This window comes from Protopterus annectens, chromosome 3.part1 (genome assembly GCF_019279795.1).
Source record: "Protopterus annectens isolate FY-2018-M chromosome 3.part1, PAN1.0, whole genome shotgun sequence".
NCBI classification, from domain to species: Eukaryota; Metazoa; Chordata; order Ceratodontiformes; family Protopteridae; genus Protopterus; species Protopterus annectens.
Window position 1 is genome coordinate 998,239,131 of NC_056732.1, and position 26,728 is coordinate 998,265,858.

Consider the following 26,728-nt stretch of genomic DNA (forward strand, 5'->3'; position numbering starts at 1 on the left):
CTAGTCTTATATATGCCCTAGGGCCAATAACCTAGTATCTACCTATGAACCTATGAATGGGTAGCTGCAGTAGCACTGAATGTACATGAGATGAGATCTATGTTGCGTTGCATGTGCATGCATGCATGTATAATTAAATTGCATTGTTTTGTGCCATTGCAAAGCAAATATATATATATATATAATATATATATATATATATATATATATTGCATATATATATATATATACATGTCAGACACACATACACATGCTAGAGCTCCGAAAAATACAAATACATCACATACGAAAGCTTAACATCGACAAGCACTTCCGTGTATGTGTGCCTGTTTCGTAGATTGGACTACAGTGCGGGTAAGGGAAAATTCCCTTTTCCATACTGTAGTGTGATCTCAGAGTGAGAATAATAAAGTAGGGGGGTGGGGGTGCAGAAATGTAGATTTTTTTTTTTGAATTACACATACACGGAAGCGCTTTTTGATGTTAAGCGCTTTTGTGTATGTGTGTTCGACGTTTTGTGATTCGGACATATGCTAGTCGAGCATGTGTCCTAGACCCATATATATATATATATATATATATATATATATATATATATATATATATATATATATATAAAACCAACAACACCTCATGAAAATAAGTAGAATTCCAATAAACAGCCAGGAAAGTCCAAATGAAACACTGTATTTATTAAAAATAATAAACAAAAATAGTTGTAGTTAAGATCTTTCATCCACCACACTACAGGACTTTATCAAAACCAGTAATCCATATAAAGAAACTGAATTTATATCCTGACAAATTATTGATTCAATTAATTAAATAATTAACAAATAATCTGCTTAAAAACAATATAAAAATTAAAACAGGCTAACTTAAAGGACCATAATGGAAAAAGACAGTCTACAAAAATGTATAAAAATAATCTACAATAAGCCTAGAGAACAGGTGCCCTATCTTTTAATATTGGTAGCAGTGAAACACAGTTATTAAGCCCTGGGGGATTAGTGGTATTTAAATATAGTTGCCATCTAAATTTACATGTATGTATTTCATTAGACCAGTTCCCCTATCTTAAATATTTCCTAATAATTTCTAAAATCCCAAAACGAAAACCTGATCTCACCTCACAAAGACTGTTTGTGTTTATGCAGTGCATTATTTTCGTTGTGTGTTTCAATGGCATACAAGTGTTCATAGATCCTCTTACATAGGGATCTTTCAGTTTTCCCTACATAGAACAGTCCTGACATATAGTAATTTATACTAACCCACTACTTTCACAGTTACCCTTCTTTAACCAAATCCTGATTTTGGGGTTACGCACCTCTAATACCTCACCTTTAAAAATGTAGGGCAATATTTACAAAAAACACTAGTTGTACCTCCTTGGTTAATTTGTAGATGGGTAGGATGCTCAAATAAAATTTTTAAATTATGTCCCACCTTTGATGTAAAGACAGGTTTTCCCCCCAATTTACTATATAATTCTTGGTTGCATTGTAAAATTGTCCAGTTGTGGGTCAAAATGTCCTTTATCTTATGGTCAAAAGTACCAAACTGGGTCACCATGGTATGTGAAACATTTTGATGGGTAGGCTTTGAAGGTTCTTTAACCTTCCAATTTTCTCCTAGAAGTGAGGTAAATTTGTTGCCCCAACCTTCAAGGATCTCTTCAGCCAAATTGAGCACTAAAATTGTAGGGTATCCCCTAGCTATAAACATAGAGGTCAAGTTACCTAATTCAAGTTTAAAATCTAAAAGGGTAGAACACATTCTGGCCCCCCGAATCATCTGCCCTCTAAACAAATTCTTTGTAGTGAAATAAGGGTGGATACTATCATAGGCCAAAAAACTATTAGAATAGGTAGGTTTACGATAAACCTTAGAAGTAAATTGTTCTAAAACATAATTTTTGGTAATGGTAACATCCAAATAGTTTACTTCATCCACCAGAAAATTGTGAGTAAACTTAAAATAATCACAAATGGTATTGATGTATTAAAAAAAAATATCTACCACTGTTTTTTCTCCCTTCCACAAGACAAAGATGTCATCCAGGTAACGCAGGTATAGAAACCATCCACCATCAAACCCCGAGTTGAAAATAAATTTCCTATCCCATGTACCCATAAATAAATTGGCATACATAGGAGCACAGCTTGACCCCATGGCAACACCTTTGAGTTGCTTAACAATTCACTTTCAAAACTAAAATAGTTGTTATGTAATATGGTGTCCATAGCGTCAATGATAAAGTTGAAAAGGGGGCCTCTAAGTGTGGTGTAATCTAATGGTGCTTCCGAAAAAAGTTCTAGACTTTTGTCATAGGGGCTGGAGCTAAACAAATGCACAACATCAATGGTGGAAGAACCTGTAGATCCTAAAAAATATTCCTGTTTAATTCTCCCTAGAAAATACCAGGAATCTGTGAGGACATGGTTAATGGGACGAAGTGTGTCCTTAAGTAACCGGTCAATAAAACCTCCTAGTGAATAGGTAGAACTGTTGTGGGCCACTATAATAAGGGTCTATATTAAAACATTGAACACTTAAAACAGTGAACAATGTTTCATCGACCCTTTTTCAGCGAAAGCTGAAAATGTCAACACCTCAGAACAGTGATTTCTTTCCTAGGGAAGGAAATCGCTGTTCCAACCAAAAACAAAAAAAAAACAGTAAACACTTCCAAACACATACACACGCACTTTAACCATAATTCTACCCCTCCCCAAAAAAGTAAACAGCTGAAAACACATAAGCATGTAACTCAACCATACATCTAACTCAAAAAAAAAAAAAAGTAAACATTTTAAAAGATATGCACTTACCTTAACCTGCACCCTAACCCTAAGGTCAGTAACTGTTGCACATTTACGTAAACAGTTCCAAACACATGCACACCTACCATAACCCTACTTCTATCCCCCAAAACAAAAGTAAAGCTGAAAACACATACACACGTAACTCAACCATATATCTAACGCAAAAAGAAAAACAGTAAACACTTTCATACATATGCACTTACCTTAACCCGAACCCTAACCCTAAGGTCAGTAACTGTTGCACATTCATGCTCGGGAGCTATACGGGACAAGGGAATCCCTGAGACCACACTACAGTGCAGAACACAGCAAAACAATGAAGTGGTCAAGCGACTTCTTTCACAGGGAAAGAATTCACTGAACAGCCGCTTTGCTCTTTTGCCTGTTCGCTTTTTAGGTGTCGATGAAAACACATTCGACAAAATGCGTTTTCATCATTCTAATAGGAACTCTGTAATAAGGTGGCATGATGGGTGGTGAACATTGTTATGTACTTTGGGGATCCTGAATGCTGTAGGAATATAAGGGTAGTCAGTGTATAAAACTTAAAAGTTTCATTAATAACCCCTTGAAAAACATTATCTTCCAAGAATAATAATAATTTCTTGTGAGGAATATCTATTTCGTTCCTCAACACAATTTCATAATGGTCAGTGTCATAAAGCAAATTTGCTATGTCATTAATGTAGTCAGACATTTCCACCAGGACCACCCCTCCCCCTTTATTAGGTTTCATGATCCTGTAGTAGTCCGACTCTCTAAAATTTCTTAAAATAAGAGCTTCTCTCTGGTGAGGTTATACATTTTGTCCTTATGCGAATAATAGGTTTGATAAATCTCCTTAATACAAAGTCTTTCAAAATCAGTAAGTTGTATGTAAAGGGGGATTAAAAAGACTCTTTCTCTTAAATCTGTTGCCAAGTGAAACATTATCACCTTTTCTGTAATTAAAGTAAAATTGAAAATTCAATTTCCTAATATAAATCTTCAATTCAGTTAATACATCTACTATATTAACTCGATTACCCGGTACAAATTTAAACCTCTTTTTAAAAAGGGAAAAGTGGGCTTCTGTAATGGGCAAGTCCATGTAATTGTAAATGTAAAATCCTTGTGAATTAAATAAATTTCCTTTAAAACATACAGCATTTGCTTGTATGTGGAAACTAGCATTCAAAACTGGTTCCCCTTCCTGTTTTTTCAATACTGCCTCTGACCTTTGAGTCCCTGTCCCCTTGGTGTCTGGGGTCGTCCTAAAAAATGATTTTGGTTCCTATTTCTGTTCTGGATCCTTTCTGATCTATGTGGCAGCGGAAACTCTTGTTCAAACACCTCATCCATACCACCCTCATAATCTAAAACCTTAATTTCATAGTGATTATATTCTAATCTTGTGTCATATTGGCCTGAACCCATCTCTGGTCCTTGTCTATCTTGGTTGTAAAAAAGAGAAGAATTTTCTAAATAACTCTTAGGAAGTGGATATGGTTCCTTATATTTGTAATCCAATTCATCTCTTTTTAACTTTCTTTGTTTTCTAAGAATATTGTCCTTAACTTGCTGTTTTATTCTATTAGAAATATTATATTATTTCACTTCATAGTTAGAAAAACAAACATTGTCTACAATGTCTTCATTTAAAATATTAACTTCATCAAGTAAATTTCTTATTTTGTTGTTATTAAATTTTAATTATAAAATGCAATAATTCTAGGCCATGCCTATCAAACATGGCTAATAAATTCAGTCAATTCTTCTTGTCCCGAAGTAATATCATTCAGAAATGTGTACATACAGAGTCCTTTGGGAGCTCTCTGGACTCGTACGCATTCCAATAGGTATGCATTGTCTATCTGAAGGCTATGTACTTTGCTCATCCTTATTTCAAAGGTATGGAGCCGAGAGTTAATGTCAGTAGGTTTAACAGGTCTGTCCTCCTGATTAAAGTTGAAGTCCCTATTAATCCACTGCTCAAATCGAGTAGTCCGGTCGGTGTTCGTGATATTTTTTCCACTCTCTTGTCCACAAGGGATGCTGTTCACAAGCGCTGAGCTTGAGGAGCCAGGACTGCCTAAATTATCCTTTCCTGTTTGCTTCTCCATACCAGAAGCTGTCAGCATGGAAGAAGGCCCACCCACAGCACAGTCTCTTGGGAGAAGTAGTTTCTCTAACATAGTCTGCATCTGCTGATACTGAAGGGACATTAGTTTAATCAGTTGAGTCAAGTTCCCTTCTTTGTTAGTAGATAAAAGCTCTGGTGTTTCATTTATACCTGGAGACAGCACAGAGTTGTTAGTATTGTTCCCGCTGTTGGAATCCATAATGAGTGGAATACGATAACCACATTGTCAACCACAATAAAGGTATGTTGGTTTCAAAATCGAGATCACAACCAAAACCAAAAGAAAAGTGAATCTCTGAGGAGTATTCCAAAACACAAAACCAACAACACCTCATGAAACCAAGTAGAATTCCAATAAACAGCCATAAGAGTCCAAATGAAACACTGTATTTATTAAAAATAATAAACAAAAATAGCATGTGAATTTTACACATTTACAGGCTGACAGCATGAAAGGAAAGGGATTTGAGCCCATACTTTTGCTATTGGTGTTCTCTCTTCTGCTGTGATAGTAAGGGGAGTTATATGAGGAATCAAAGTGGAAGTGTGAGAAAAAAAAACATTTCATGGAAATGTTAAACATTTGCAGACTGAAAGCTGTAATTTGTAAAACAGACATACAACCATGAGGGGATTAGTACCCTCTACCCAGTACACTGACAACCTACAAATGACTTGATGAACAAAGTAATCCATGGAAGCATTCAGACTAAAGGCACAAACCTTACCCTATTTCATGTTTGCTTACTGCCATGCAACATTGCTCAGCTCATTTGTGCAATTTATTACAGCAGATGACACTTTCTATGGGTCATGAGACTGGTCAGACTTCACTATTGCTATTCTGCAAACAGTAGTACATGGGCATCAATGCTGTTCTCCATAGTCCATCATGCACAGTACAACCACAAAAAGATAACTGATTTAAATGCCTTTTTTAGGCTTTTGTGTTGTGTGTATATCTATTTGGACTAGATTAAAGGTCAGAAAATGGATTATTGGAGAGATATGAAAAGGGGAAGGAAGCAGAGGGCAAAAAAGAAGGTGAGAAAATAAGGAATGAGCAGGATGGCTGGCATAGGAACATATCGATCAATTTCTTACCTCAAAATCCAAAAATAATTAGTGTTAGAAAGGAGAAAATCAGAGACTGAGTTTACATATTGCTGAACTAATGTGAAAACTGGTAGACTAGCAGGTTTGACATTACTATGCATTCTCTGTAGGATATGAAGTCTGAAATTGACATAATGTAATTATTTAATTGATTTAGTCGGCAATGGTTTGACATAAAATTATATATTTTTATGATGAACTCAACAAAAATATAAACCAGTCATGTAGACATTATTTAAATATCAGGAAAGTTGAGAGGTATGGGTAGGAGTTATAATACTCTTTTTTTTTTGTCAGACAGATGTAATTTTTTTATAGTAGGAAAAGTTGGAAAACAAAGTCAGGGAAGTAAGAAGTAGGTAACATGGGAAGATTAGGTAGGAATGACAGATATGATGGACATGGTGTGGGCTAACACAATGAGGGAGAACTCTATAGTTAAGAACACATCAGTTAATCGGAGGGAAAACAGTGGTCAGGAGAGGTTTGTAAAACAAACAAGGGTGCGCATGGACACAAAAGGGAGGGAAAACAGGTTGGAGGATAGGACTGAGAGTTCACAGATGTGGTCTCTGCCAGGTTAGATCCAGTGGGAAATTATTCATTACCCAGGTACTGTTACCACTGGGTACTGGCTCAGGAGGTGGAGTCAGCATTCAGCAGGGTAGTGACTCAATAAATTGCTGGAGCACAGTCTCTATATGGCCAATGCAAGCATCCAACCTCTTGTCTATTATCTATGTCAGCTTCTAACAGGTGACAAAGGTGTTACCTCCACTCACACCAGCTTGTACCAGCCTCCAGTGCAAGGCTACATGGTGCGAATGGAGCCAGTAAGGCAGGAGGCGTGGAGTCAACCATTGCAGGCTGGGACATAGATGTGCTGTGTTCTGCTACTAGTGGTGATGGCACTGCTGGTGCTACCTATGGGCGAAGACAGGTCCTACATGTTGTATGAGTGCAGGTTGTTGTTCTACTGCTGCATATAATACTAAAAAAATTAGAAACAAGAAATTAACCAGAAAGGATTGTGCATAGAAGGTGGGGGAAGAGAAATACAAGAACAAAAAAAACTGTACTCTAGTTACAGTTGTTAACAAGATAGGTAAACATAATACATTTTTCAAATCATTAAATAATTAGGGATGTAATACGCCTTTTTATAGATAATATATATGAGATTGTTACATTCTGTTGACACACCGCAATGTCGACTGCAAGAACTTTGACTGCAAAAGTTTGACAATGGAAATGCTGACTCTCAACTGCATATACACAAAAAAAACCCTCACTACATGCAACCATAACCCTCACACCCACTGCTAATTATATATACTAACACTGGTGATCACAGAGTTCTTGGAGAAGGGGAGTAGTCCCTCACCCAGAGATTGTTGATCTAATAAAACTGATGTCCTTCTGCATATTTGTGTGTTGACCTATTGCAGTAGATATATATATATATATATATATATATATATATATATATATATTTATGCATTTAAGGCCTAAACAAAAGGCAACCTGCTGGAATACAGTATTACAGATAGAGGATTAATAGCTGTGGCTATTTAGACAGGCAAAAGTGTGCTAATGGTCAGTGATACATTTTAATGTCTGAAAATACTGTATATATACAAAGTAAATTTGCTATGCTTCTTAGACATGGCTAGAGATGGTCACAGGTGATGGGGAAAGGACAGCCAATCCTATTGTAAGTTATGAAAAGTACAGCAAACTGATAATGATTATCTTACATAGATATGGACCTTGTACCTCTGCAGTGAAACTATTGGCTGAAAAATATACATGAAATGTTTTTCACGATCATAGTAATGTGGAGAATGGGAACTGAACCCAATGACATCCTCATGAAGGTGAGAAGACAGACAGACACTTAAATCATCCACTTCACTTGCTCAGGAACACAGGAACAACATGAAGAAACACTTTATATTGTATATTTACCATTGTTACCTATGCCTATGGAGAGATATGCCACTGGGTTCTTAATATTATACATTATTGTGTAATAGTTGGTTGCCAGCAGACATCATGACAGCATGACAGCATCTCATCTTTATATTCTCTATCTACTATCTGTACTTCTGCTTCTGCCTTTCTTTTTCATTCTTGCAGGGGACTAGAGATATAAAAAGGGCATAATAAAAAATTGGATGGTAGCATGCGGTGAACTGTGCCTTAACTTCTTCTTCCCATTAGCGAAGATCAGGCTTGCAACGACTCATTTCACTGTAATGATGATGGTATGCCAGTAGCACAGATAACAACCTTGGCCAAACTATTACTGAAGGACCTCCAGCTGTACTCTTTAAAAAGGATGTCAGAAAAATCTTACATTTCTGTTCTCACCATCTTTGTGCTGTAAAAGGAGCATTGCCCTCACCTTCTCTAGCCATGTCTTACTTAAAAGATCGCAGGGCAAATGGCAGAGAACTGGCACACAAAACAGTTTCAAGCTTCTCTGCTTTTGCACAATGACAGATATATATGGTTATCACATTTGTGCAATGGATGGCAAACTCTAGGTACTCTATTATAATGGTTCCAGTTGCACTTTAAGGTATGAAACATGGCAGTTACTCTATCCCTGTATATGCTGCTAAGAATACATGCTTTACAGTGACTCCACCTTAAGATGGTTAAATATGGTATGACATTTCTATCAACCTAAAAAAATATGATTACTGGATGAGCAAGAAGCTGCCTGTAGGTGATAGGTGTGTGCACAGCATTGTGTAGAACTCTACATGATCTTACAAAGTGTGCTCGGCTTCAAACTGAGTGATTCAGAAATAATAATGGCTATTAGTTACTAGGAATGAAGTCCATGTAACCATTAATGAGCCTAGCCCAAATTCCCACTTGTCTGGTTATGTGACTTGCTCAATGTCACACAGAAGGTAAAGGGAAGCTGAAGAAATCAAACTCTATACTACAGGAAGTAGCTCATCAGCAGCTCACAACCTTAATCTTCTTCACCAACTGCCAGACAAAAATCTTTGAACCCTGCAGCCTTGCTACAAGAAACATTATTAACCTCACAATGTTAACCTGTAAGGTAAGCCCTAATTAGCCTCTTCATCATACTCAAGAGGCTGAATCTGTACAACAACAAGCAGACCGTCTCAACAGGCTAAGGTAGAAGCTTTAGAACATAAGTCTTATGGCTTATCTTAAGGCTTCCTTGCTTGAATATTTCTTTCCTTATAACTACAACAATTAATATTCCATTAATTGGATAGCCTTGTTTTATACCACATTTTATCTGTCTCTGCTTACCAGTCCAACCATTAATTAATAATTTTAATAAGTTTATTAACTTATATTTTACTCCATACTCTGACAAAATAATTCACATTCATATGATTAATACTGCCATATGTTTTTTCTATATCACAATCATTTTTCTTTCTATGCTATCTACTATTTATTTTTCTATTATTGTTAAGCATTTGATGAGTGTTCCTTCTATACAATATAGTCTTTCCTAAATAATATGATTTAAAACCTTACATAAACACTCAATATTTTCATAAATATTTTATGATACAATCAGTTAGTGTTAGACATCTTCTCTATCCTCTTTTCAAACTATAAAGAGTAATATAAATAATATAAACATAATTACTACTTCACGTATTCTTTGATCTCTAATAGTATGTACTAATCATTCATAACAACTAATAATGCCTTCTTTATAACATAATCAATTTCTTTGTAAAATTCACAACCAATTCTATTAGGCCCTTCTGCACTCATTAAAATCACATTTCTCAAAACTGACTTTATGTCTTTTACATTAAGTTTATATATTTTTCTTTGTGCTAGACTATTTTCAAATATTTCAAATCCCAATCTTTCTTTACATATATTGCTATACTATAAAATAACTGCATATATTTTATAATCAATCTCATTATGTTATTAGCTTATAAACTATTTCACCAGCTTTAGTTCTTATACTTTCCATTCAACCCACTTTTATTACTGCAACACACTTTAAACTTTATTAAATTCTCTTTACATATTTCCATTTCTTTTTTAACTGTTAGTTTTTCATTTCTTTCCAGACTTGTATTATATTATTGAATAATCTGTTTATACATCACTTTTTCTCATTTCTAAAATATTTTCTATAATGTTAAGTATTCCTTTTTTATATCTTTCTTTATAAATTATCTACCAGTGTTTATAGGAATCATAAAATGGTTTCATTGTACAATGATATTCCCATAAATTGTTCATATCATTTATCAAAAAAAAAAGTCTCTAGTCATCTCTTCTATAATTTTATTTATTCATTTCCCTTCCTTAATGCATCCTTCAGCTTTAACATAACAATAACAACAAAAACTGTTTAGTTTCATCTATTGCTTCTTGCAAGCCTTTTGAAGACATTACATAATCAATCTGTTCTTAACTGTCCCCTTATATGTATACTACCTCATATGCCCTAACTGCAACTGTCCATATGTCAACATTTGGCCACGTCTGAATATCTTTATTTATTTACTTCAACATTCCGTAGATTACAATTAAATTTCCATAGTATTATTTGTCCATTTTAACTACTACATATTTTAAATCTTCAAAAAATCTTCTCTTTTAATAATATTCCTGTATGCATACACTACACCTTCTCTCAGTACACGTTTTCTGTCTCCAATATCATATATTATATATCTTCCTGGCCTAGTGGTAGTCATGAGTAGTAAACACAAAGTTTTCATCTTAAATAAAACTTCTATTCCTCTACATACACAGTATCCGAAACTGTTTATTGTTGGTGCTCTTTCTGTTAGTATCTACCTTGGCTCTACACATAGTATCCAAAACTGTTTATTGTTGGTGCTCTTTCTGTTAGTATCTACCTTGGCTCTAGACATAGTATCCAAAACTGTTTATTGTTGGTGCTCTTTCTGTTAGTATCTACCTTGGCTCTAGACATAGTATCCAAAACTGTTTATTGTTGGTGCTCTTTCTGTTTGTATCTACCTTGGCTCTAGACATAGTATCCAAAACTGTTTATTGTTGGTGCTCTTTCTGTTAGTATCTACCTTGGCTCTAGACATAGTATCCAAAACTGTTTATTGTTGGTGCTCTTTCTGTTTGTATCTACCTTGGCTCTAGACATAGTATCCAAAACTGTTTATTGTTGGTGCTCTTTCTGTTAGTATCTACCTTGGCTCTAGACATAGTATCCAAAACTGTTTATTGTTGGTGCTCTTTCTGTTAGTATCTACCTTGGCTCTAGACATAGTATCCAAAACTGTTTATTGTTGGTGCTCTTTCTGTTAGTATCTACCTTGGCTCTAGACATAGTATCCAAAACTGTTTATTGTTGGTGCTCTTTCTGTTAGTATCTACCTTGGCTCTAGACATAGTATCCAAAACTGTTTATTGTTGGTGCTCTTTCTGTTAGTATCTACCTTGGCTCTAGACATAGTATCCAAAACTGTTTATTGTTGGTGCTCTTTCTGTTAGTATCTACCTTGGCTCTAGTTGATTGCCACTGCTGAAGTAATGTCCCGACCACATGCCCAAAAATGGGAAAAAAGGGTTGCTGATGGATGGATGGATCTTGCAAACATATATTGCATTTTGCTTCTCACATTTTCATATAACACCAAGCTTTCTTCCATTATTAGTAGGACTGTTTGAATTCAATAAAATCAAACTTAAAGTAACATTGTCCTTTTTTGCATGTTTTTTTCTGTGCAGTTTTTATTTTTGATTTTTCGTCCTCTTTTTCCTCATTTTGACTTTATCAAAAACATTACTGACATCAATAGTATAAAGATCTTCAGTAGATTCAAAATGTTCTTCCTTTCTTTCATAAATAAGTTCAAATGCCTGTTACTTACCAGTTTCACTCACTATAATTTTTCTGTTTCACTATTTCCTTTTCTGTTTCATTTAATCACAATCTAACCAGAATGATCACTACTACTACAGCATTGAAGTAGCATGTCCCATTTTGCTACATTGCCCACATCTCTTTTCTGGACATGTGTGCATTCAGTGGTCATTCAGATTCCAGTGATAGCATGTTTTTGGCTGCATCCAGCATTTAAGAATTACTTTTTTGCATTAATCATTACCACACTATGTAAATACATAATTTTCACATCATTATAATCTCATTGCACACACAAACACAACCCACCCTCCATTCCATAATTTTCTCCCACCCTCTCTTGCTTTTTATATCTCAAAAACTTGTTAACATTTCTCCTTAAGAAACATTCTTAATTCATTTTCAGATACGTCTGGTATACTAAACTGTATATGCATGGCATCATCAGATTAGCATTAACTACAAAGTTATTTCAAAATTCACAGTATGATTGTACATCAAACAGTATCAAAAACTTTTCAGCTTATTCATCAGTCTCAGTCTCAGATGTATTGTTTCAAAATTGTTTTGCCCCAATGTGTATGAAGGCATGCATCTCCACAACACAAAAATGAACTGAAATAATAATTTTATCCAAGAAAAAGTACCAGTCACTTGGAATTCCTTCTTATGATACAATATAGCATTCCCTTTAACAGTTTCAGGTATACTCCGTGGTACTCTCGCCATAGCAGCATCCGTTTTTATTTTCTTATCATTATTTATAGTTACCTTAATGTCAGCAGTTATTTGTTTCTCCAGAATCAGCTTGCTTCCTTCTTCTATTTCATTCAAGGTAAGTTCCCTCTTCATTACCTGTTCTTTAGCCACAAACATGTTTTCTGCACTGACATCATCAAAGAAGCACTTACTAACACCTTCCAAGGCAATGTAACCTCCTTATCCAGTACCTTTTCCACAATCATTTGATGCAGCGCATCATTCTCCAGTCCACCCAACTGCAATTCAACAGTAACAGGTTGTCATATTCTATGTCCCACAACAAGTGAAACTAAGGAACAGAACCCAATTACACTGGTAGATCCTGTCAAATTCTTGATCAGTGTGATGTGGAATTCTAAATGTAGGACAATCCGATTGCTCCTTAATGTTGTCTAGTTTACTGAGCCTCCTTGTGAGCACTTTTGTCCAGTAGACTTCATCACAAAGGCTTTTATGAGACACTCATAAGAAAACTCAAGAAACTGGATAGCATTAAGGAGCAATGGGGTTGTCCCACATTTTTATTTTTATCTTTAAGATAGATTCTTTTGGAAAAGGGTAGGATTGCAAGAATTCAGAAGGATCTACCAGTGTAACTGGCTTTACCTGCCTTATTTTCACTTGTTGGTCCCAGAGGAGCACAATCACCTCCACTTGGTTTGAAAAGCCCATCACTAGGAGCTGTTTTGGTTTATCCATTTCCCACAAAATTTATATCCTCAGCACAATATTTTTTGCAAACACAAACAACATTTTTACATTCTCTATCAATGTTTTCTTCTTCTTCCATGTCTCCCTATCTCTGTCCTGACATGATTCTCTGACCTTGCCCACCAGAAAAGGGTAGGGAAAGTTCCTCAGTGCCGTGGCCAATTACTCCCTAGTTCAGTATAAATACCACTTTAGGCCTCTCATGAAAAGAGGCCACAAGGTCTATTAGGATGAATATAGCACACCAAAGGTTAAAAAAAGTAAAAATAACACAACTATAATGAATTTGTTGATTGCTTGCCTTTTAATACACCTACCTTCCCTGTTTGAATATTTTGTGGTGGTGTGACATCTATTCTAAGTGCTATCTCTTTCCAAGGTTTTGCATTCACCTAACTCTTTTGCACAGACAGATAATGGATTTGATTGTAACCCATACAAGCTGGTTTTGACTAATGATTTGGGAACAAACCAGGGCTGGTAAGAGTGGGTTAATCACACAGACTTGCCAGTTGCTAAAATAAAGTAAGGTATGAATTGAGGTGCATTTCTGACTTGCCAAGCATCACAAGTTTGTTGTACTGGAGTACAAGCACACATGCACAGCCATGCATCTCTAAATGGGCCAGCACTGTAAATCACAGTTTGAAGGTGCATGCATCATGTTGCAAGTTGGGAGGATTTATGGACTGAATTAGAAAACTTGTGACCCTTGTAGGAGGACTTCCTAAGTACTCAGTTCTCAAACCCAATCTCTTTGCTGTCTTTGACTTCTAAGAAGAAGAGGAGTAGATTACATGAATCTGTTGATCTCAGCTGCAGGTGAAGACAAATGTATTTGTTCATATTTATGAACCATACTGGCCTGAAGGCTTGCAGCTCCATTATAACATGATTGCCCTTCACTATTATCATTACCTTTATCTGCCTCACAGTATTAGATGACTATGCTGCATTGAATCTGGTCAAATATCATCAGGAAACTGATTCTGAGAGAATAATGAACAATGGGATAACACTGTCACAATCCTGATACAGGAGCTTTCCTCCAAAGAACCTCCTTTTTTGAAGATAATCATATCTAAGGTGAAAAACCTAGAGGTAGGAGCAAAACTTTCAGAGAAATGAGTTATCAATAAACCACAGCTCACTTAAACCAATAAATGTGTATCTGCTCATTCCCTTCCTTCTCACATTTAACATATGAAAGATGAAATGCTAGCTTAGGATGATTTGGTTTTCACCCTTCCTACTTCTTCAAACCTTACTCTGTATCTTGTAATATGGCTTTTGCATTAATTGAAGGATAGAGGCTTCAAATGAATAACTATAACAAACATGTTACAAACATACATAGAAAATGTAAATGAACAGATGGTTATATGGGTATTTTCTTTGTTTCTGTTTTTATTGGTGGCATGTGACAACACAAGACCAGTCTATGAATATACACAACAGATACTGAAAAATACACGATTGGTTTATCTACGTAATGCGGTTCAAATGTTGAAGAAGGAGGGATGTGGTTATGAGTACGAAGTAAATTTAACAGATAATGTAACCGCTAAACGTTATGAAGGCGGATAACAAATAAAAACAGTTAAACACTGCACTACTCATTTTTGAAGATGTTTACTGCTCTACCCTTTCTACCAATTGTAATTCTTAAAGTTTCTGACCTCTTTGAAATGACGAGTTTCCAGATTATCACTAGAGATGGTACATATGACCTCAGCCACCTCTAATACCCTGTAATTTTTATAGATATATCAGTCATGCATATGCATACAATCTTCACATCAAACTATGCAGGCAGAGTAAAAGAACTGGATAAAATATTTCTATACTAACCTACTTAGATCTTGCTTACAACATGCGCACAACTACAGACAACAGTGATAGGTCTTGAATATTTATCTAATAGTTACTGCAAACTATTCTGCAACTGGAAAAAAAATCAAGTTTTGTAAAATTGTTTACAAAACTATATTAGAAAGAACTTACATGATTTGGATTCAGGTGATGGTGGAGAAATGTTAGAAACAGCAAGATCACTTTTTGACTTTTTAGGCTTTTTTGCATTTGTCTGCCAAGGCTTTTCATAACTTCTAGAATCTCTACGGGTACCTTTGTTTTCTGAAAGGAAGACCAAACTCAGTTTTAGCACAAGAGGTTTATATTTGACTTTAAAATCCACTATATAATTTTCCTCAGTATTTTCAACAGCCTTTTCAAATCAGGTTCAGACTAATGTTATAACACACCCATGCAAAATTTGCTTAAAATATGATTTGTGTTTGACACAATACTTACACTAGGTTCAAAAACAATCATTAATGGTGACTTTTGAATAAATGCTTACCACATGTTGCCTTGTACAAATTTTTATCAATAGTACTGAGTGGACATATTCACGTTATTAGAAGGAACTATACTCTTTCTTGTTAATGTGTCACAGCACATAATTAGATAGGTCTACAATGAATAATCATGCTTTCTAGATTAACACAAAATTATTCAAACCCAGAACATCTAAAATTTTGTAAGCTCACTTCCTAAAACTGTGGCACTTCATTTTTGCAAGCCCCACACCCCAAAACTGTGTACATATGTATGTGTGTGCATGTACATATACATATGTATGCACTACCTCTGTGATTACATAGACTTGGAGAAGAGGAAACTGAGGACAGTGCAACCTTCACCTTCTCACTATTCTCCAGGGTTAACTGCCATCAGAAGACACCACTTAAAAATAAACAAGGTTATGTACTCACCATAACGTTCGATGTATGTAGTCCATCTTGCCTCACATTCTTACCTGTGGGTTTGGAGCCGAACCTCGGCTCTGACTCGGCCATACTTTAGCTCGAAGTCTTTCAATTGGCTGGGCTAAGAAGGTGTCACATGCTGCACTGCTCCCTTTTCCCAGATCTAGTTTGCTGCGAGCTCAACCACTCACTCTCCACACATAACAACACATAGAGAAGGAAGAACATACCAACCATAAAGGAATTTTAAAACCATACCTAACATCTAGGTCTTCCAGGATGGAGGAAGGGGTGGGGGTAAGTAAGAATGTGAGGCGAAATAGACTACATACATCGAATGTTATGGTGAGTACATAACTTCTTGATGTTATGTAGTCCAATCTCGCCTACATTCTTACCCGTGGGACAGCGTCCCCAGCACCTGAATCCTGGGAGGCTCTGTGGAAAATACTCCTGAGCACTGTGGAACCAAAGGCAGACCTGCCTCTAGACACCAAATCTAACTTGTAGTGAGTAACAAAGGTGTGAGGAGATGCCCATGTAGCCGCAGCACAAATATCATCCATAGACAAACTGGCCTGAAAGGCTGTAGATGTAGACACAGATCGGGTAGCGTGAGCCTTCACTCGAAATGGTAAATCCCTGCCACCTGAAGCATAAATGAAGGAAATACAACTGGAGATCCATCCAGACAAGGTGACTTTGGAAACAGGAGACCCAATCCTGTTTTCTGAAAATGAGACAAACAACTGATCCGATTTTCTAAGATCCTTTGTTCTATGCAAATAGAATCGTAATTGTCTGTGCACATCCAGCTGATGAAATTTAACCTCTGTCTTGTTCGAGAACTCTGGAAAGAATACATGTAGTTCAAGGGATTGGTTGAGATTACTAACTGAGGCCACTTTTGGTAGAAAGGAAGGGTTTGGTCTGAGAGAAACCCTGTCCTTGTGAAAAATCAAGTAAGGTGGTCTGATTGATAAGGCTTGAAGTTCCGAGACACGTCTGGCTGAGGTGATGGCTACCAAAAAGATTGTCTTCCAAGTCAAATATTTTAAGTCACAAGTGGCTGTAGGCTCAAAGGGGGGTGAAGTGATACATTGTATTACAAAATTTAAGTCCCAAGGCATAACTGGGTCAAAGACTGGAGGACGAAGCAGCATAGTGCCCTTCAGGAATGCCTTACAAATTCTATGTGCCATGAGACTAGGCTCATCAGCAATGTGAAAGGTGGAAATAGCCACCAACTAGACCTTACTAGTTGCAGCCGCTAATCCCTGGTTGAAAAGCATGGAGAGAAATTCCAGGACTGACGAAACTGGAGCTGTATAAGGATCAATTTGTCTTGCATTAGCCCATATGGAAAATCTTTTCCATTTACTGGAATAGACTTTTCTGGTGGAAGGCTTATGGGAGGAAGACAGAATATGAACCACTTCTGACAAAAAATGATGAAGCCTGACTAATGATGGAAGTGGAGAAGCCAGGCTGTCAACCAGAAGGTCTGAAGAGAGGGATGGAGCTGTCCTGACATATGAGTCAGCAGATCTGGTTGTGGGTCCAGAATCCAGGGAGCGTCCATGAGGTAAGGATGGAGAAAGAGGAACCAAATTTGATGAGGCCAGTGTGAAGCAATCAGAATCATTCTGCTTCCCAAAGATTGCGCTTTCTGCATAACCTTTGTCAGCAGAGGAACAGGATGGAAGGCATACAGGAGACCGGAGGGCCAATCATGAACTAAAGCATCCCTGGGTGACTCCCCCTGAGGGGGGATAAGGGTGAAGTAGCTGCTGCATTTGGTATTGAGGGGGCTGGCAAATAGGTCACAGCAAGGCTGACCCCACCTGTGGAAAATCTGCTCCGCAACCTGACTGTTCAGGGACCACTCGTGAGGCATCAGAATAGCTCTGCTCAACCTGTCAGCAATCACATTGGACTTCCCCGGAATGTGCGTTGCTACAAGAAAATGTTGGGAAGCCACTGCCCACTGCCACACTCACATGGCTTCTCTGCAAAGGGGTTCATCCCTATTTGTTTAGATACGATACCACTGACATATTGTCTGAGTGGATCGCAATTGTCCCGAGAGGAAGAAAGCTCTGAAGTGCTTGCAATGCTAGTAGCACTGCTCTCATCTCCAGGACATTGATATGCAGATGCATCTCATGTTCCTGCTACATGCCTTGAACTGTCCTGCCTAGATAATGCCTACCCACCCCATCTGGGAGGCATCCGTGGTCGCTGTGGCAACCGGAGGGGATGGAACGAAGGGTTTTCCCGCATTCAGGTTGCTGGTGTGAAGCCACCAGTGAAGATCCTGCTAGCACCTGTCTGTGATTATTATAAGATGAGAAAGCGGACGATGTTGTAGAGATCACTGGGCGAAGAGTAGTCACTGAAGGAGCCTCATGTGCAGCCGCACTAGAGGAACCAGCATAATTGTAGCAGCCATTGTCCCCAACAATTTGAGGACCAATCTTGCCTTCACTCTTCTCAGAGGGAGCAACGCATACACCTGTTGTTGCAAACTTTGAATCCTTTCTTGTGGTAAAAATTCCCTCATGAGCACGGTGGCTAACTCGGCGCCTATAAAGGTGACACACTGCGAGGGCAACAAGGCAGACTTTTCCCAGTTTAGAGTGATGCCCAATTTTTGACACAGTTTGATAGTGGTGTCTCTGGTTTGTAGTAGTAGATGCCTGGTGGTGGCAGAAAGGAGCCAGTCGTCCAGGTACGGAAACACTTGGAATCCCTGACATCTCAAGTGAGCCATCACTACTGCCATACATTTGGTGAACACCCTGGGGGCTGTGGTGAGACCAAAGGGTAGGGCGCGAAATTGAAAATGACTGGCTCCCAGCTGGAAGCGTAGATGACTTCTGGATGCCCTGTCCATTTTTATATGGTAGTAAGCATCCTTGAGGTCGATGGAGCACATCAACACTTCTTTTCCCAACAATGGGAGAATAGATTGCAACGTGACCATTCAGAACTTGGACTTCTTCACATGGGTGTTCAATCAGCTGAGATCCAAAATGGGTCTCAGGTCCCCTGTCCTTTGCAACACCAAAAATAATCTGGAGTAAGTCCCTAATCTGATCTGGTCTGAGGAGACATGCTGGATGGCTCCTTTTTCTAGCAGCTTTAAAACCTCTGAACCTTGCCAGGCCTCTGGGTATAGTGAAATGCGACCCCCAACTGGCTCTGGAAACGCACAGTCGGGCCTTCCCATCAGGAGTGCTGGTAGGGAGAATCATAAAAGAAATCACGGTCTGCCTGGTTATGTGGGCCTCCTCTGCCCCTAGGGTGGTGTCTACCTGAATTACCACCCCTCCCCTGCCTCTGGAGGGGGACTCACCTTGTGCATCATGAAAAAAACCTCTGCAATTTTTTGAACCACATTTTCCCACTCCTCTGGGTCATAGGATAAGGCCTAGAAGGAAGGGAAAAATGGACTCCCACAGCAGACCTAGGGACATCAGATGGCGCCGACCACTCCGGCTCCAAAAGCTGAGATTCGCTCAGAGGAGGAAGTATTGACGCTGGCTGGGTGACAGGCTCCGGAGCCGACTGGGCTGGAGCCAAAAACAATTTAGCCAGTACCAATGATTGGAGAAGTCTCTGTACCACTCTATCTACATCCACATCTGAAAGAGTCCTGGAGAACCTAGAAGATAAGGAAGGAGATCTAGACCTCCTCACCAAAGGAGATCTGCGAGGAGGACAGACCAGCCTAAAATTTTGAGACCGGCTCCAAACTAGCACCTCTGCAACCAGCTTCGAAGGACTTGGAGCCGAAGCAGACTCCGTCGATGCACTAACTTTCTTCGGCACCGAAGACAGTGGAGCCCAGGATGCCACAGTAGATTTTGCTACTTTCTCCGGAGGCTCCGAGGATACTGATGGAGCCGGAGATCGCTTCTTTTGCCTTGGAAATTTTACTCTTAGAGGGAGAAGACTTGAAGCTAGAAGCCCTCTCCAAATCCTCCTCGAAGGAGGGTTTCAGAAGTCCTTTCAAAATTAGTTTGTTCTTCCTCTCCCAAAGAACGCGCAGGCTAAATGCATAGCAAAATGTACAAGATTCCTGAAGGTGAATCGCATCCAGACAATAAACACACACACAGTGCCCATCAGTGATTGACATTTTATAACCACATTTAGTACATTTCTTAAAGCCCAAGGGATTATGCTCTTTTGTATCCTTAGACATAGTGAAGGAAAATGAAAAGCCACCAACCGTTAATATATAAACCACAAGAGCTGGAACTAAAGAAAAACAACAGACACCACAAAAAAGACCTCTAACTTAAGCGGTCTCAACAGGAACAACAGGGAAAGGATTAGGTCCTCTAACTTAAACGGGCCTAGCCCATTGGGAAACAGCTAGCGGGACACCACAAATAAAAAAAAAAAAAAAACAATACCACGAGAAAAACTGTACACAAGATTATCAAACTAGTACACACACACACACACACACACACACACACACACACACACACACACACACACACACACACACACACAGCTATGAAAATAGCTTTTGAAGCAAGAATTTCTCAATAAAAGACAAAAAGTTATACTTAGCCACAGCCAAGAGCGAGACCATGTCTGAGCTATAAGAGCGGCAAACAAGATCTGGGAAAAGGAAGCAGTGCAGCAGGGGATACCTTCTTAGCCCAGCCAATTGAAAGATTTCGAGCTAGGGTATGGCCGAGTCGGAGCCGAGGTTCGGCTCCGAACCCACGGGTAAGAATGTAGGCGAGATTGGACTACATAGCATCTGTAGTTTAGTACACTTAGGAAAAACAAACTACAGAGCTGCAGTAATTAATCAGATACATAATACTTTCTTTTATTATAGACACCCTGGTATATTTTCAAACAATGTTTGTTCCTCTCGAATACTCCCTGCATGTATGTAATGCATGCATACAAAACAACCACCACTAAGCAGAGACAGAAAAAAAGAAATATAAAAATAAATTAACAAATTTTAATAAAAAAAACCTAAATGTATTCTAATAGAAAGTCAAAAAGTTTGAGGTAGGTCTGAAAATGTTGACAAATATCTCAGTGTTATCATCGCGGATCTTTAACAGTATAACAACATTCAAAGACTCCAGTTATAACAATATATAGTGGTGGCTAACATGCAATGGTTTCTTAGCACATTCTACTTCTCAGTTATAACGTCTTCAGAGGATGTCCTTTGAAGGTATTTTTGCCACGCTGCTAGAAGGTTTTAATAAAATGCTGCATGTTACTTACCTGTACTTGTTGCTATAACAGAACCATCATTAGTGTAATGCCTCACGGGTAGAGTACTGTCTACAAGACTGCTGACCCGTATTGAGGTAGCATATCTGGTTCCTGTATGGTGGGCCCCAGAAGCCATCAGTCAGTGCATATCCTGTTCTTATTTGGAATGTGTGAGCATTGTACTGCCTCCTCACTGCTGCCTGAGGGAGGTTACAGGATAACAGTAACAGCATATTCTAAAAATGAGTTTCCAACAGCTGTTCCAGTGTGAGCATACAAGTAATGGTACAATCTGTATGTATGTGTGTGTGTGTTTATTCAAGGTTTCCTTACACACACACACACACACACACACACACACACACACACACACACACACACACACACACACACGCACATTCAGTCACACACACACGCACACACACACACACACACACACACACACACACACACACACACACTCACACCTCTCTCTCTAGAAGAGCATGCAAACCCCATAACGACACTATAAAAAGTAATGAAGAATGAAGCTTGTGTCTTCATACTGGTGCGCATTTCGAGAATGGAAGGCTAAAATAAAAAAAATCCATGATTCTCAATAGAGTTGATGGAAAAGATTAGACAGAAATCTGATAATTTAGGAAACACAAGAATAAAAAGGAGGAAAAGAGCAAGCAGAGGAGAAAACAATACCAAGTAAAGCAGAAGGACACTAAAAAGGATGGCTTTGAGGATCATTAACAACTAAATGAGAAAAACCACAATAAAGTTTAGTAGAAAGGGACAGAAAACCTCTTATAGGTATGTTTAACAGCAAACAAAAACATGGAAATGGAAAGGGCATTTGGATGGACGTTGAAATTGTGAAGGCAGCAATACTAAATTGTATTTGTTTACTTTTCAAAAAAAAAAATGAAGAAAGGGAATGCCATACTCAACAAGAAACCTATTTTATGGAGAAGATACAGTTTGCTGCTGCTTCATTCAAAAATATTTGTGATTTAACTCTTAAAATATTGACTAAATCAACACAGCCTGATATGATTTACCTCATACTAACAGAAGAGCTGTGCACAGGATTAATCACAACTCTGAACACTGTTAATAACTTATAGCATTATGGCTAGTACTAAGGACTAGAGACATTCAGCCATGATTCAGTTTCATAAAATTGTCAGTAAAGGAGAGAAATTTACAGTTTACTATGGTTTGTGCGAATGACAGTCTGACAGTCAGAATGTCGTGCACAAAACTTAAATGGATGCGATAGTTGAAGACATTTATGTGAATGCAGTAGTGCATTCGCATAAGTGCATTTGATTATCTGCACGGAGATCACAGTACAGTGGAGATTAGAAATTCATCCATATCTCCACTGTAGTGTGATCTCCGAGTTAGAATATATTAGTAGTGGGGGGTGTGGGGGGTGCAAGGGGGGCTTGCCTCCCTGCAAAAAACGTGATATGTCATATAGGAGTCTGATTTACATCAGTTCCTATACGGCTATCACATGATAGTTTCGGTAACGTCGACTCAAATGTGTCAATCATTTGGGTCAACATTGTGGCTGGTCGGAATGTTTGTGTTCAGTTTTACTTTTTGTTGTTTTGAAAGGCAAATGTTTTGCTGTTTGAAGAAACAATAGCAAATCGAAATTTACAGATCCAGTTAGTTTGGCCTTAGTGGAGGAAAACCTTTTTGTCAGCAAATTAAAATGCAGACAAGACTATGTTGCCTACCAAAACAGCAACTATCTATGTCTTTTTGTTAGAATAAATCATCCTATAAGAATGCTATTTCTGCTGTGAGTGAACAATAGTTCACTTGAAATCCAAACAGGAAGGTTGATTTACTGGGCTAGGTATCCTAAATAGAACACAGGAAGTCATTCTTTCTCTCTGCACCTCACTTGCATAACTAGATCTAGATTAGTGTATATGAATTTGAGGATACCACCTCTGCAAATGCTTTAGCAAAGTGGAAGTTTTGCAATGAGGGACTGAATATGAGGGAGGTCTATACCCATAACTAAAGAAACTTAATATTTACATTACATTGTCAAGTCCTAAGCATCTACCAGTCCATCCAGCAGCACAGCATTAAAACTAGTAGTTATATAACATAATCCTAAAATGAAAGGAGGCCATTTTGTTAACAAACTGAAACCTTCTGGCTAACTGCAACTTTCCTTGCATGTCAAAACATAAGAATAGCCAACGTAGGGCTAACATCTTGTCAGCAATTTTGTTAAATGATGTTGAAAACGCAGGTGTAATAAGAATGATAGAAAGGTCACAGTCAGGGTATAATTTGCAGAGGAGAGCTTTCCTGACCTCAAAATTGGCATTGTTCAGATTAAGACTTCCCTCTTTTCCATGATGAAGTCCTAATACTTCATGAACTAAACTATGATTCAAACAGGAAGCAGTGAATTGCGAAACTCAATTTTACCTCTCTTCATCTTCCAGCATGAGACACTGCATCCCCACACCCTTGATTTTTATGCTTACTAACTCTCCAATAAACTGCAAACACAGTATATTTATTTATTTTTTTACATTTGTTTACCGGGAAGGTCCGACTGGACACACGTCCATTTTCAGTGGAGGCCCGGGAAGAAAAGCTCCGAATATAACACAATACAGTACAATACAATACAGTAGTTGAATATTCAATAACGTTCAATGATAGTTGAGTATAATATAGTGAAAAACTTATTCACAGGATAAAAGTATGGAGTAGCTTGTTATAGTAGCGTGAGCATACTTAGCAAACAGTATAATATATTAACACAGCTGACTTTATTTAGGTTAGTATAACTTAGCTTGGGGGTGACATGGACATAGACATTTTTTTAAATACTGTGTTTTGAGAAGTTTTTTGAACTGGTTAGTAGAGGATGTTGAAGTCAGGTGATCTGGGAGAGTATTCCAGCATCTGGCAATGGAGCAGGCAAAGAGAGAGTTACCTGCGTCATTTGTGTGTTTGATGATATTTATGCGATTCCGGTGTGCAGATCTTAAGTTTCTGGAGGAGTTATAGGGGGAAATTAGTTGTTTCAGGGCGGGGGTTTTGTCAGGATGGTAGTAGAGCTTATGTGCGATAGTTAGTTGGTTGAGTAGGAGCAGCTGTGGAAACTCTGGCCAGTTGAGTTGTTTAAGGGCTAGGCAGTGATGGGACCTATGGGTGGCCTCGGTAGCGAATTTGGCAATCTTGTTGTAGCAAGATTCCATCTTGGATAGTTCTGTTTGTCGTAGGTTAGTTAAGATAGGGGAGGCATACAGGAGGATGGATAGCAGGTGGGTTCTAGCCATGGTGGCTTTGGTGTGCTTGGCCACGTATTGGTGGTTCCTATAGAGGAGTCCCATCTTTTGTTGACCTTTTTGATTGGGCAATATGGATGTCAAGTTTCAGATTGTTGTCAATTTCAATGTCTAGGAGTTTAGTGTGAGATGTTGGGGTGATAAGGGTGTTATCTTTAGATGTTATGACAAAACTATTATCTATGGGAGGAGATCAACCAGGGTAGAAGAGAATGAGTTTGTTTTTTTGGGATTGAGTATAAGCTTGAAATTAGTGAACCATTCTTCAGCTAAGGTAAAGTTTTTTTGGGTTATGGTTTTTAGTTCATTCAGGGTGGGTGCAGCACATATAAGATATAAGAGTGGTGTCATCAGCATATTGCCCTATAGAGGCAGGGTGAAGATGATACAATTTGGTTAGTAAATATTGAAAATAGTAGTGGACTGAGGATGGACCCTTGTGGGACACCTATAGTTACTGGAAGTAAGGGGACAGTTGGTTCTGCCATAGGACTGCCTGTTGACGGTTAGATAAGTAGTTCCCAAACCAGGATATGGTAGAGGAGCTTATGTTAAGTGTAGCAAGGGTATTCAGGAGCATTCTATGGTTGACCATACCAAAGGCCTTGGATAAGTCCAAGAATATGGAGGATACTAGTAGACCGTTATTCCTGTGGGTATTGACAGTGTCTGAAAATGAGAGCAATGCTGTGGTCGTGCTATGGGAAGGTCTAAAACCATGCTGGGATGAGGATAGCAGGTTGTGTTTTAGGAGGTAGTGCATAAGCTGGGAATGGACTATTCTCTCTAATATTTTTGATAGGGGAGATAGAATTGCTATGGGACGATAGTTTGTGAGTTCACGGGATTGGTCTCCTTTGTGTAAAGGTATAATGTGAGATATTTTCCAAGAGTGGGGTATTTTGCATTTTGTTATTGATCTGTTAATGAGGATGGACACAGGATAGGCTATTGCTTCTGCAGTAATTTGTAGGAATTCTGCAGGTAGGTTGTCAGCTGCTGGAGTTGTTGGTTTAAGTTTTTTGAGGAACTTAGCAATTGTATTAGTTGCGACTGGGTGTAGGGAGAAACTGGAAGGTTATTTACTGCATTGGAAAGGGTGGGGGTTGCTAATATTTTGGGGTTAATGTTAGTGCTTTGGGTATTGGCAAGGGCTTGGATTGTATCGGTGAAGTATTTGTTAAATTGGGTGGGGATGTTGTCTAGGTTATTCGGTAGTACAGGGGAAGGAGTGGTAGTTTTTCCTAGTTGTAATAGGTTATTTATTGAGGCCCAGAATTTTTGAGGGTTGTTGTTGTGTTTTTCCTGTAAAGTTTTATAGTAGTTAGTTTTGTGAAGTTTTGTTAGTCCTTTGGCTTGGTTGCAGAGCTTGTGGTATCTCTGTTTTAAGACAGGGTTTTATGTTTGTGAAGTTGCGACCAGGCTTTGTCTCTCTTTCGTTATGTACCTTGTTTCTTTTGATAGCCATGGTGCGTGGTTGGTTTTAATTCTATATATCCTCCCACTCATAAATGAAGTTCTGAAGTTCTGAATATCACAGATATGATCCATGGAAATTCACCAGTTAATATTTTCCCTTCCATTATTTATGTGGCATAGGTAAAAAAATGGAAAGGAAGAAACAGAACTGTTAAACAGAACCATTAAAGCAGTCTATTATCTACCCATTGGTGTCCATTTTCTGCATCATATCATTTCCAGTTTTGACCGTGCATTATAAAGTGATCAAACTTCTTTTCTCTCTTACCCAAATGTTTGCTTAAATATAATTCACTTATAATAATCACCAAACTTGAAACTTATGGTTGTAGCAATGAATGTTATGCATTCATTCACTGAGAATGTGTTAAACAGTACAGGTGCATGCATATATCTAACTGGTACCATTTAGAACAAAACTATAACTGCGGCACACATCTTTTACTGTTTTTAATAATTGCCAAAAATGCATT

General features: G+C 38.0%; 1 protein-coding gene across 1 annotated transcript in view; it reads right to left on the reverse strand.

Moving 5' to 3' along the window:
- The window catches only part of CCHR3.PART1H8orf34 (chromosome chr3.part1 C8orf34 homolog), a 3,081,413-nt gene that overhangs the window by 1,979,439 nt on the left and 1,075,246 nt on the right, over positions 1–26,728 (reverse strand). Inside the window, exon 3 of the mRNA XM_044067160.1 lies at positions 15,425–15,556. Coding sequence (XP_043923095.1) covers positions 15,425–15,556 — 132 coding nt within the window. The remainder of the gene's footprint in view (positions 1–15,424; positions 15,557–26,728) is intronic.